This window comes from Perognathus longimembris, chromosome 7 (assembly GCF_023159225.1).
Source record: "Perognathus longimembris pacificus isolate PPM17 chromosome 7, ASM2315922v1, whole genome shotgun sequence".
NCBI lineage: Eukaryota > Metazoa > Chordata > Mammalia > Rodentia > Heteromyidae > Perognathus > Perognathus longimembris.
In genome coordinates this window covers 1,738,819-1,751,879 of record NC_063167.1, presented here as the reverse complement: position 1 = coordinate 1,751,879, position 13,061 = coordinate 1,738,819, and the positions used below count along the sequence as shown (strand labels likewise).

General features: G+C 66.9%; 1 protein-coding gene across 1 annotated transcript in view; it reads right to left on the bottom strand.

Annotated features, from left to right (window-relative positions):
- Nucleotides 1-4,137: 4,137 nt before the first annotated feature.
- Nucleotides 4,138-13,061, bottom strand: part of Prdm16 (PR/SET domain 16) — a 143,456-nt gene continuing 134,532 nt past the window's right edge. The window contains 5 exon segments of the mRNA XM_048350111.1: nucleotides 4,138-4,344; nucleotides 5,498-5,672; nucleotides 6,209-6,445; nucleotides 10,417-10,591; nucleotides 10,793-10,962. Of these exon segments, the coding sequence (XP_048206068.1) occupies nucleotides 4,210-4,344; nucleotides 5,498-5,672; nucleotides 6,209-6,445; nucleotides 10,417-10,591; nucleotides 10,793-10,962 (892 nt within the window). The 3' untranslated portion in view covers nucleotides 4,138-4,209.

Sequence of the window (13,061 nt, the reverse complement as noted above, 5' to 3'; positions counted from 1 at the left end):
TGCTCACCTATCTGCCTGCAGGAAGTGCATCTACGGAATCGTCCTCGTAATAAGGATTTCACAAACAGACACGGTAATGACCGCTAGATACTCGCCATGCACAACTCACTTACAGAAACACAACAGAAGCAATTTACAGGGAAGCGGGGTGGGGGCGAGCACCAGCCTCCTTCTCCACGGGGTTTGTCTCCTTTCGTTCTTGTGTATTCAACATCCTATGGAAACCAGACATTTACATTTAATTTCCTCTTCAACACTATACAGCTCCAGAAAGAAAACAAACAGGAACAGAAACGAAAGTGGAACCAGATCTGAATGTCACAATGAGCGGCGGGGCACAGGTTTGGGACTCGCCGTAAGAATATGGGGCATGGATACTTTCATTCCCAAAGCATATATGTACTTCTCTGCGGACTTTTCAGTTACACGTGGGGACACGCCCCTTCGGACGAAGAGCGCAAGGGGCACAAGAGGCGCGGGAGGAGACCCCACGGCCGCCTCTCATCGCCACTGAGTTGCACATTTGGAAACTCAAGCTGCCTGTGTTGATCGTATCTTTTCTTTTCCTTTTCCAAAAGTGGTAATAAGAAATCAGTGACAGAAAGGAATTACACACACACACACACACGCACACGCACACGCATGCGCACACGCACGCGCACTGGAATGGAAGGAGAAAGGAACTTCTCGGAATCACGCAAGAATGTCTTTGTCACAGTATTCAAAGCTGCAGAGACACAGTTTCATGGCTTTTGATACCCGGCTGGCCACCGCTGACCAAGAGCAGCTGTGTCCCATCCCCCGCGGCCAGGAAGGAGTGCCACCTCGTCCCGGTGACAGTGACAGTGCAGGCCTCCTCCCCCGTCCCTGGGGACAGTGCAGTGAACATACTCAGTAGGCTTCCGTCCCCCGGGCGGGGGCAGGGACAGGACCACAATCCAGTGCTCTGCGTCTAGACACGTGATAGGTGCGTAGCAAGTGCTTTCTCTGCGAACGCTCGCTGGGGCAGCAGCTGCGGCGAGGAGGCCCCGGAGGCCCCGGCCCAGCGCTGGGGAGGCGGAGGGGCTTCGGGACCCAGGGCCGGCTGCACTCCTGGCCTTGGAAGGAGGGCCTCTGGGGGGCTGGGGGAGGGGGGTGTCTTTCGGGGCCATGCACTGCCTACCCTGCCCCTGCTCCGCACTCCCTGGGTGTGCACGGGGACATGGTGGGTTGCACTCTCACAGGACCTGCTTGGGCCACTGGGCCAGCTCCCTGCCTTCCGCCAGAGGGGCCTGAGACGAGAGCAGCGCATGCCGGGCAGCAGACGGCCGGGCACCGGGGTCCGGGAGCCACCGGAGGGAGGGGCTCAAGGAGCCCTCCTTCCAGATCCCCACCAGATTCCAAGGACCGTAGTCCCGGCCAGGCGGAAGGCTCTGGGCCCTGCCCGAACCTGGCCCAGTGGGGCCTCTGGCTGCAAGTCCTGACTGTGGCCATCCAGCCGGCTCGCCCCGTCTCTGCTCCTGCTCCGTTCTAGCAGCAGGTCTCACCGTCCTGCTATTGACTGGTGCTGCACAAGCCTGGCTCTTCCCATTCTTAGGCCCAGCCCCGTTCCCTGGCCCCCAGAGGGTCTCCAGGCCCCAGTGGCGCTGGGCCTGAGTGGGGGGGGGTCTGGTGCAGCCCCCAGGGAGGGGAGGGAGGCCCGGCCCTGCGGGGCAAAGCTGACTCACAGGAAATAAGTGCTCCTTTCTGTTCTATTTATTGATTTATTTGGCCAGGGAGTCCAAGGACAGAGTCCCCAAATATCCAGTGGTGGGGCCTGAGGGGATGAATGTTCCAGATAATCTGGGTTCGTTATCATCTTTATTAGGGGGCAGAAATAGACAACTTAAACTAGGCAGCCCGGGCTCTTGGCAGAGGGAGAGGAAAAGAATCAAAGGGGAAAGACTGCGTAGGAAGTTTGCCCCCCCCCCCGGCAGAATGGGACAGGGAGTCCCCTACAGCAAGGGGGGCGGGGGGGGGCGTCTGCTCCACGGATGCCAGAACCCTTCGCCATCGCGCCGAACGTCTCCACCCGGGAGAGAGCGTCGCCGCCAGCAAAGCACACGCCCGGCTCGCTCGCGTGGGGGGGGGGGGGGGGAAGGCGTGTCACTTGGGGTGTGGGCATCCGCGGGTGACGTGCTACAAGGATCCCACGTCGGTGGATGGGGAAGACACAAACGTTCCCTGCCCGGACGGGGCCTGCCTGCCTGCCTGCGTGCGTGCGTGCCGGGGGAGGCGGCGGGCGCGGGGCTGGGTGTGCGGAGCCCGAGGAGGGGCCCCGGCCAGCCCCTCCGCACGGAGCTTCCGGGCCCCGCCGCGCGCCCCTCTGTCTCCCCGCGGCACTGGGGGTCCTCGGGGACCCGCGGGCTCGCGGTGTCTGCAGGGATCTCGGGGACCATCCCGGCGCTGCTGGACACCGGCAGGGCACCCCGGCTCTGGCCTGCCCGGCAGCTGCCGGGGGACACCCAAGGGGGCGCCATCCAGGGCGGGCGGGACCCGGCGCAGCCTTGCTGTTTGTTTGTTTTTGTTTTTCAGGGCAACTCGGGCGATCTCTTCTCCTCGGGACACTTGCTATTTTTTTTTCTTTTCTTCCAAACAATAAAAGAAATAAATAGAACACTTGTCTTAAATGCAAATGAAAGTCAGATTTAACAAAAACACATGATTGTCTGGTACGAGGGCAGCAGTGGCAGCAGGATTGTTGGGGTGTGGGGGGGGCGTGAGGGTATTTGGCACATTTCAAAACCTCCCCATTCCTTGGTTATCGGTCAAACAACACACAACCTTATCACATGGTTTTGGTCCTTCATCAGGTACTTATATTAACATTATTTCTTCACAATAAGATGTCTAACGCCAAAAATACTGTTAAGGAGGAAATAAAATAAGAAAAGAAATGAATTAGAAAAAAATTACAAGTTATATACAGATTAAGGTAAATTTCATTAGGGAAAAAAATATTATTTGAAATTGGCCCCTATGGGAATAATTTAAAGCCCATTCAAATGGAAAAGCGGGTACCACCCCAGAAAACGAAGCTTCGGGGTTCCCCCCCAGCGCCGGCTGCAGCCCGCGCTCCGCGCGGTGGGGTCCCTGGTTCCTCTCTTCAGGAACGAAGCGCCCAGCGGGCAGCGGGGGGGTGGGGTGGGGTGGACCCGGAGTCTCAGGCACAGGGAGCGCTGGGCGTCCTGAAGCGTGGCGGGCCCCCAGAGGCCGCGGGGAGGACTCCGAGCTTCCGGGGGTCGGGGACGGCAGGAGTCTGGAGGCCCAGAGGCGGCCTGGAGGCCCCGTCTTCGGGACAGCAGCAGCCGGAGCCAACGGGGGGACAGCAGAGACGCGGATCGAGTGGAGGCAGGACCCCCCCCCAGGTGCTCGGAGGCCCGGAGCCACAGGCTCTCGACTCCCCCAGACAATTGGGGGTCCTTGAGTGACGGGGGAGGGGGCCGTGGAGCCCTCCGTGGGCCGCAGGACGGGAGAGCCACCTTCCAGTCCAGCCTGGAGCAAGCCTCAAGCCAGGCCGGCCTCTAAGAACGCCCCCGCGGCGCGGGGCACGGGGCGGCTTGGCTGGGACAAAGAGGGTCAGAGATAGAAAACTCTGCGGGTGGACGGCACAAAGGATGCACCGGGCGCGGGGCCGGGCGCCGGGCGGGCGTGGGTTCGCAAGGAAGCTGAAATCTCAAAGCAATGCAAAATTACTTTTAAAAAACAATTTGCAAGTCTCTCTCTCTCTCTCTCTCTCGATTTTTTTTTTAAAAAATACTATTTTTAAAACCCACATGCTTAAATAGACTCTGTCAGTCATTAAGGTTACCAAAAGGGTCACTCTGGTCGTTTTCATTATAAAAATGGCCGGTGCGCGCTCTCTGGCTCTCCTCGGCTCATACCTGCGCCCGCCCGCGCGCGGCCTCCATGCCCCGCGGGCCCCGCGCGCGGCGGGCGCCCCCCATCCCGGGTGGAGGGCGCGCGGGGGCCGGGGCGGAACCCGGGCGCGGGCCTCGAGGCGGCGGGGGCGACGGCTCCCGGGACGCGCGGCTCCGACGTCTCTCGTTGGGAAGGTGAGGCCTGAACCGGAGAGGGGCCGGGTGCCGAGCGACCGCACGCGGGCGTCGGGCGGGGGCCGCTCCCCGGCTGCCCCTCCGTCCCGCGGCGGCCCCCCCGGCTTCCGACTCGGGCCCCGGGCCCCCGGGCCTCTCAGAGGTGCTTGATGGAGCTGAAGGCCCCGGACTCGGGCGTGGCTCCCGCCATGTTCAACCAAGCGTCCAGCGAGCTCGGGGCGGGGGCGCGGAGCGGCGCGTCCTCGGAGAGAGACAGCATCATTGCGTAGGCCTGGCGGGAGAGAGGGCGGCACGGGGGACGCGTGAGCGCCGTCGGGGGGGGGGGCAGGGCCCCCCGCCAGCTCAGCCCCGTCCTGTCCCGATCGATCGCCTGGGCAAGCACAGGTGCCCGGGAGGCCCCGGCACCGCCTAGGCCCGGAGAGAAAGCGTGGGGGGGGGGGGGGAGCGTGGAGGGCGCCCCGGCAGGAGGGCCACCCTCCTCTCCGGAGTGAGTTCCAGACCGCACGCCCCGTTCGGGGCTCGCCCTCTGGGCGCCCCTCCCGCCGTCTCTCCGCTCTCCCTGTCTTCTCTGCCTGCTGACCAGCGGAACACGGACCGGCGGGCGTGTGTTCCAAGCCCGGGACTCGGTAGAAGTTATCACTAAGACCCACACCGAGGAGGTTCCCGCCCTGCCTTGTAGGCGCCGGGGGGGGGGGGGGGTGGGTACCCGCCTGGGGTGACGCCAACACCCCAAGGTCGGGAGGCACAGCGCTCCGGGGCTGGCGGAGCTACCACGGGATTGGAGGTGTCTGCTGGCCCTCGCCCCAAGCCACGGGGCAGGAAGTGAGGGCGGAGGGCCGTGTGGAGGGGGCCGTGTGGAGGGTCACGAAGGCTGGGGTGCCGGGAAGCCCAGTGCCAGGCCCCCCCCCCCCCCCCGCCCCAGCAAACACTCTGGACAGAATTAGTAAGAGACAAAGACAGACACGCAGACGGCTTTCACTGCGACTCGGGGGCGGGCGGAGCGGGGCCGGGGCCTCCGGGAGGAGCCGGGGCGGGCGCTGCTGCGGTCTCTGCGCGGAAGGCAGGGACACAGGCAGGGCCCGCAACCCCGGGGTCCCGGCTGGCCCAGGGCCCGTGGGGAGCAGCGAGCACTGGAGGAGGAGCCTCTTCTAGCGAGAGCCAGAGCGGCCGTCTGCCTGGCTCAGATCAGAGCAGGGAAGGCCGGGCGGCTGGGTGGGCTGGAGTCTGTTCATGGGAGTGTCCCCCGGGGGGGGTGACAGGAGGGGAGAGAGACTCCTGGCTCCCTCCCAGCTTGGGGGAGGGCGTCTCTGGAGCCGAAGCAGGGCCCAGGGGGAGGGGGCGGGAGGTCCCTGAGCTTCCCCAGCAGGAGGCCGGCGCCCGGGCTGCCCCGGGTCAGCACGCACGGGGCTCTGCCGGGTACCTACCTGGTTCTTAGCCTGCCTGTACAGGGTCTGTTTTAAAGCCTCAGAATCTAAGGTGGAACTTAGCACATCTTTCACTTCAAACGCTTCCTCAGCTGCTCTGCGGAGGTCCAGCCCCTTCCCAAAGGTCGCCGTCGGCTCCAAAGCTAACAGACTGCCTCCTCGCTCCTCAACACACCTGCACCAAGGACCGGGAGAAGGGCCTGGGGTCAGCGGACCTCGCTAGTGCCGCACGCACGGCCTCGGCTTGCACGCCACGGGGCTCCACCAGCCGCATGCACACACAGGAGACAGACACGGACACACAGACAGACGCCTAGACGCGAAGCCCCACGCCAGCGGATGCGGGGGGGGGGGGGGGGGGGGGAGGGACGACGAGGGCGTGCACTAGGCTCCCCAACGGCAGAGGGCGCTCTGGTCTTAGGGACCAGGCGCGGGCCGGGAGACCTCAGGCAGTTTGGGAGGGGCCGGGAGGTCATCTGTGAGGTCACGGGTCCCCCATGACCTCTCCTGGGCAGCACCTCAGAAGGCCGGCACTGCGGCCCGGTGCCGGCAGTGGGCGGTGCCCGGTTGGGCAGGGGGGAAGGGCCTCTGTCCTGGTCCTCAGCCCTGCACGCACAGCCCCGGGGGGAGGCCGAACCCCCTGCCCCCCCCACTCCAGCCCCCAGGCAGGGGTGAGGCCCGGCTGGAGGAGGGGTCCTGCGCGAGGCCCACCTTCGGCTGTGCTGGTAGCCCACGGCCAGGGAGGCAGGTGGCTCTTCATCCTCCTCATCCTCGTAGACTCCCTGGGGCTCGGGGGTGGGGGACACCATGTCGTCCTGCGACTTGCCGGCCAGGCTGTCGTCATCCTCTTCCTCCAGCTCCTCCTCTTCCTCCTCCTCCACATCCTCCGGCTTCTCGCTGGCGGAGCCCGGGCACGGGGGGTTGCCGTCGAGATCCTGGGCCTCGGGCCTGCAAGGACAGGAGAGGCGGTCGGCCTCACCGCGGAGCCCCCCGAGAGCCCCCCGAGAGCCCCCCGAAGGCCGGAGCTTCCGCCCTCCCGGCCCTTCCTTCCACGGGAGCTGGCACCGCGGTCACGGACCAGCTCGGGGACCCGGCCTTGGGGCAGGGCAGAGCGAGAGACAGAGAGGAGGGCAGGGGACGCGGAGGGGGAGCTGGGGGTGGGGCGGGGCCCCTCAGCAGTGGATGGGAGGGTGTTGAGGGGGGAGGGGCGTGTCCACAGCAGGTGTGTGTGTGTCAGCGAGGAGGAGGAGGAGGAGGAGGAGGAGGCCGGAGCTGGGCTCCTGTGCTGGCCCTGGGGGCTGGCGCTGCCCCCCCTCCCCCTCCCCCATGGCCAGGGGAGGTTGCTGTAGAGAGGACCCGAGGAGGGGCCGAGGCACGCCGTGGCCAGGGGGCTCTGGAGGGCGGGGCTTGAGCTGCCTGTCATGGAGTGTGCACCACCAGGACCCTTCCTGCAGCCCCCCCCCCCCGCCCGGGGTCACCGCAGCCTGGACGCCGCTTTGCCAGCCGGCGTGGAGAGGCTGGGTGGGGCGTGTGGCTCTCATTTCCCTGGGTCATCAGCGTGGGTCCTTGCCCAGTCCGGGCGCTGGGCTCTGCGCCCTGCAGCCCCCGGGGCGGACGTGGGCTGGAGCAGCGGACGCGGAGAAGGGGTCCGGCTCTCGCCCCGGGCCCCGCTCCTCGGCCTGACTTGGGGCTGGGTGGCACGGTGGTCTCGGGAGACACCCACGGCCCGACGCTCAGCGGGGAAGGCTCCGCCGTGGCGGCCTCCAGACGTCGAGGCCGCCGGTGCCCACGGCGCTGGGCGGGCAGCAGCCCCGTGCGCGGCTCGAGGTGGACACCCAGGCGCCGGTCTCGTCTGGGCGAGGGGGGGGCCTCAGGGTCGGGGTGCGCCCCGGCCCTCAGCCGCCTGCGTGGGCGGCGACGGGGGTCACAGCGCCAGCCTCTTGTGCGCATGCCCGTGTCTCCAGCAGGAAGGGCTGGCAGCGGGCTGGGCTCCGGCTCTCCCTCCCCGTGGGGGTCGGGGCTCCAGGGTGGGAGCACTCGGCCCTCGCGCCCGCGGCGAGGACGGGCTGGGCTGGGCCGGGGATGACGGTCACCGGCCCCAGGGGGACGAGCCAGGCCCGGCAGCGAGTCCCGGGCGGGCTCGGGGGGGATCTGGCGGGGGGCAGGCTGTGCCCTGCGCCTTGCTGTCCCGTCCTCTGCGCAGAGGAGGGGCCGAGACGCGTGGGGGCCAGCAGGAGCAGGCCGGGCCCCGCAGGCCGGGGTCAGCTTCACATGGGATGGCGTCTGGGGGTGTGTGGGGGTCCGGCTTCACATGGATGGCGTCTGGGGGGGCGTGGGGGGTCCGGCTTCACACACGACGGCGTCTGGGGGGGTGTGGGGGTCCGGCTTCACACGGACGGCGTCTGGGGGGGCGTGGGGGGTCCGGCTTCACACGGACGGCGTCTGGGGGGGCGTGGGGGGTCCGGCTTCACACGGATGGCGTCTGGGGGGGCGTGGGGGGTCCGGCTTCACACGGATGGCGTCTGGGGGAGTGTGGGGGTCCGGCTTCACACGGACGGCGTCTGGGGGGGCGTGGGGGGTCCGGCTTCACACGGATGGCGTCTGGGGGGGCGTGGGGGGTCCGGCTTCACACACAACGGCGTCTGGGGGGCGTGGGGGGTCCGGCTTCACACACAACGGCGTCTGGGGGGGGCGTGGGGGGTCCGGCTTCACATGGACGGCGTCTGGGGGGGGGGTGGGGGTCCGGCTTCACACGGACGGCGTCTGGGGGGGCGTGGGGGGTCCGGCTTCACACACAACGGCGTCTGGGGGGGCGTGGGGGGTCCGGCTTCACACGGACGGCATCTGGGGGAGTGTGGGGGTCCGGCTTCACACGGACGGCATCTGGGGGGGCGTGGGGGTCCGGCTTCACACGGACGGCATCTGGGGGAGTGTGGGGGTCCGGCTTCACACGGACGGCATCTGGGGGAGTGTGGGGGTCCGGCTTCACACGGACGGCGTCTGGGGGGGCGTGGGGGTCTGGCTTCACACGGACGGCGTCTGGGGGGGCGTGGGGGTCCGGCTTAACATGGGATGGCGTCTGGGGAGGCGTGGGGGTCTGGCTTCACACGGACGGCGTCTGGGGGTGTGTGGGGGTCCGGCTTCACACGGACGGCGTCTGGGGGGGCGTGGGGGGTCCGGCTTCACACGGACGGCGTCCCGGGGGCCACACCGGCGTCCAGCGCAGCTTGTGGCGGCAGGAGCGGGTGCTCAGGGCGGGGAAAGCAGCCTGGGTCTAGAGGCCGCAGGCCTGGCTCGGGGGTGTGGAGGACGCCTCTCCAGCTCCCGGAGACCCCCAGAGTCCTCAGGGCTCCCTGTGACGCGCAGGTGTGTCCCCTCAGCCTCTTCCATCTTCCCACGTGTGTGCAGGCTTCTGCTCTTCTGCCCATCTCCAATTCTCCCTTGCTGGAAGGTTCCTGATCATGCTAGAACCCTGTAACTTGATGACCTCTTTTTCTTTTTCCTTTCCAGTCCTGGGCCTTGAACTCGGGGCCTGAGCACCGTCCCTGGCTTCTTTCTGCTCAAGGCTAGCACTCTGCCACTTGAGCCACAGCGCCACTTCCGGCCTTTTCTACCTATGTGGTGCTGAGGAATGGAACCCCGGGCTCCACGCGTGCCAGGCGAGCGCTCTGCCGCTGAGCCACATCCCCGGCTCCGATGACCTCTTTGGAAGCCCTGCTCTCAAGCAGTCGCCCTCCGAGGCACGGGGCTTGCCGGGAAGCCTTAGGGACACGCTTCATCCGGGGCCGTAGGGCTGTGGGGCCGGGAGTCCCGGCAGGCCTCGATTCCCGGGGACTGCCGGGAAAAGGACCCGGGACTGACGGCTGGCACTGCCCTCCCCACCCCCGCGGGCTGCAGGGTCCCCAGCCGACTGGCCGCTGAGGTTGGCGTGTTCTCGCTTGCGACAGAGCTGGGGCCTCCTGAGGGCTCACTGGCTTTCACTCGGCCGGAAGATGGGCCCACCACGGACCTGGGTTTGCGGCCTGACTCCGCCAGGGCACAGAGGACGGGCCACAGGGAGACCGCTGGCCCAGGGCCACAGACAGGACGGGGCACCGTGAACGCTTTGTCGTGGCCGCGTGCACAGGCCACACATTGGTGTGCTCGCACCTGCACATTCAGAGGCACACCGCACACAGATGGTGTACACACAGATGTGCATACACACACGGTAGGCAGTCCACACACACCGGCACACGCGCCCCCACACAAATTATACGCTAGGCACACGTGTATACACATGTTGCGCACACGTATGTGGACGCACGTGGCTGTGCACATGTGTACGTGTGCAAAGGCGGTCTCTGACACAGTAGTTCTAGGCAGGATTTTCTCAACTTTGTGGTGGCATGAAAGTAATGTGCATTTGAGCGGAGCTGCACTTCCATTGTGGCTGTTCCTCTTTCCCAGGTACAGGCAGTGGCAGGGAATCAAAGCTCTCGGTCACCCCGCCCCCCCGTCCCCCCCTCCCGGATCCGGAGAGGGGACGGCCGCCCTCTGCCCCCCGATGGAAACAGGCTTTGTGGGGGACGCGGCGCCGGGCTGCGGGCTGAGCGGGCTCCGTCGGAGCACCTGAGGCCGTCTCCGCGGAGCAGCGGGGTGCGCGCGTGAGGTGTGAGGAAGGCGTGCACCTGCTGATGAGTTTGTGGGGACCTGCCTGCCCCGTGTGGGGGTTCAGGGCCAGGCTGGGCCGGCGCGGGAGCCCGCCGCCCGCTGTCTGTGTGCGCGTCCCGAGTGGTGGGGGGGGCACCCGGCCTACGCGACGCTCCGAGGCTCCGCCCAGGCCCCGGGCGCTCAGGGGCCGGGTGAACCCCGCTCCCGCGGGAGAGGCGGAGGAGGCAGGGGGGCCCCCGCGAGGAGCAGGGGCGCACCGCGCCTACCTTTTGTCCGTCCGCGTGGAGGCCTGGCTCATCTCGCTGTTGGCGATGAAGTTTCTGATTTCAGAGAAATAGGAGTCTTCCTTCTCGTCTAAAAGTGCGTGGTTGTCGGACTCGGAGGTGGGGGACGAGGCGCTGGTGCCCAGGTGGTTCGTGAGGACGCCCGCATGCTGGCTCACTGTGGACGGCGGGGGGGGGGGGTGTCAGGGGGCCTCGGGGAGCCCCGTCCCCCGTCCCCCCTGCCGGCGCGTGCCGGCCCGCTCTCTGGAGGCCGCTTCTTAGGGACACCCAAGAGTGGTTTGAGGGGCGAGTCTGCCCAGCCCTCCCCCCACGTAGCTCCCTCTCCTCCTCCGGCGGCGCAGCCCCCCCACCCCCCCACCTGGCGCGCCCTCGTGCTCGTGCTTCTTCAGGTGTCTGTCCAGGTTGGTCTGCTGGCCGAAGCAGCGGTTGCACAGGTGGCACTTGAAGGGCTTCTCCTTGTTGTGGATGTTGCGCACGTGCCGCTGCAGGTTGGAGGAGATGCTGAAGGACCTGTCGCAGTACTTGCACCTGGAACACAGGTGGGCCTCACCTCAGAGGAGCCGGGGGGGGGGTAGGGGGGTGGTGGGGGGGGAGGGCCCAGGCCTCCGACAGGAGGACAGCTGTCCCCGCAGACAGTCAGCCCTGTCTGGTTTCTGGCTTTTGTCTGGGCCGGGCGGGCAGGGCCACAGCACGAGGTGCCACGCGCCTGGCAGCCTCAAGAGGGCGACATTGCACCGTCGGAGAAGCGGACGGGACGGAGCCCTCTTCACCCAGGCGGAGGGCGGAGGGGACCCGGCTGGCCCGGCCCACGTGTGCTGAGCTCACAGGAAGGCCCTGTCCCCCCCCCGGGGCCCCCACACGACACTCGGGGGACACTCCCCGTGGCTCTGAAGGTGGGGTGCAGGCCCTCGGCCTCACTGCCCCTTCCAGGCCCGGGGGTCCCCGAGCCGTCTGTCTGTCCCCTCTGTGCACACGGGGCCACGCCGGCCCGTGCCACACACCCGGGGTGTCAGAGCAAGATGCCAGCCGCACGCCCAATCTTACCAGCAGGCGGCCCCTCCTCGCTGGCACAGCAGAGGGCGCCGGCCATGGGAATGGCTCACCCCCATCCAAGTAGGGGCCCCTGTGCCACTTTGGGCCTTGTGCTAGCTCTCTGGAGATGAGAGTCTCACGGACTTCCCTGTCCAGGTTGGCTTTGAACCGCGAGCCTCTGATCTCAGCCTCCGAAGTAGCTAGGCGTTCCGGCGTGGGCCGCCGGCTCCCCGCTGGCCTGCCCGCGTTTGTATTTGGGGGCCAGTCTCTGCGGCACCCCATAGCTCAACGCTCAGGCCGCCCCAGGCTTCAGCTCCCGTCTCTCAGGAACCGGGATCCGTGCTGCAGCCCCAGCGGGGCAGCAATGGGGGGGCTTGTGCCCATCCCACGCGGGCAGAGCGGCTCTAAATACAGCGCCCTCCCTCCCCACGGGGCCCCGCCTCCCCCACCCTGACCGGGAGCCGGAGGTGTCAGCAAGCGGACTGACTGGTCAGGAGTGTTTGTCACATGGTGGGGACGGCCTGAGGACACTCGGGGCACAGATTAGAGGGCGGGGGGGTGGGAGTGGCCTTCCCAGCACTGGGGCTTCCTAGAAACCGACACAGGAGGCCTGGTACAGACACCAGGCGCAGCACCGGGGCTGGGGAGGGGGGGTGGGGGGCTTGCGCGGAGCCTTGGGCTCCCCGTGCCTGCGAGTCCCTTGCCCACAAGCCGCCAGACACAGCCAGGAAGTTCATATTGGGGGTCCTGAGAGTTTGAGACTCCTCTAAGGAAGGGGACGGTCCCTTTGGCTCCGGTGGGCTCATTCATTAAGTCCTGCAGCCTCCAGACAAAGTCATTCTGACCCCGGGCTCAGGGACTGTGGCGTTCCCGGGACCAGCTCAGGGCTGCGGGGAGAGCGTCTGGGCCGTCGGGTGCGTTCTGTGTGCCCGCGCCTGGCCGGCCGCAGAGCTGTGGCCTCTCCTGGCTCTGATCTAAATCAATGGCCCAAGCAGAGACGTCCACGTGAAGTTTAGGGGAGCAGCGGGCTTAGGGCTGCAAGGGGCCCGAGTTGGCCCAACAGCCGGGCTCTGTGCTGTGGAGAAGCAGACAGGCGGCTGGGGAAATTTACAGCCTCACGGTGTAAAGTCACACGCTGTGGAGCTCACCGGCGCGAGAAGGCATTGCTGCGGCTGCGCCGGGGACCGGGCAGCACGGGCCGGGGAGGGGCGGGGGCCGGGGGCGGGGAGGGGGGCGGGGGGCAGAGGGCCCACCACCGCCATCAGGGAAGAACCGCTTGTGGTCACTTTAAAAGTGAAGGGGGAAGTACAGAGAGGGGGGCCAGGCACCCGTGGCCCACTGCTGGAATGCTAAGCTACTCAGGAGGTAGAGACCTGGAGGGCCACAGTTCAAAGCCAGCCCAGGCAGAAAAGCCGGCCACATCCCCGCTCCACAATAATGAAAAAAGCAAGGCTAGAAGCACCGTTCAGTCCAAGAAAGAGTGCCAGCAGAGCCAGCGAGCCCCAGCAAAGCAGGACGCCCTGAGGGCAAACCCTGGTACCAGGGGAGGTGGGGAGGAAGGGAGGGAGGGAGGGAGGGAGGGAGGGAGAGAGAGG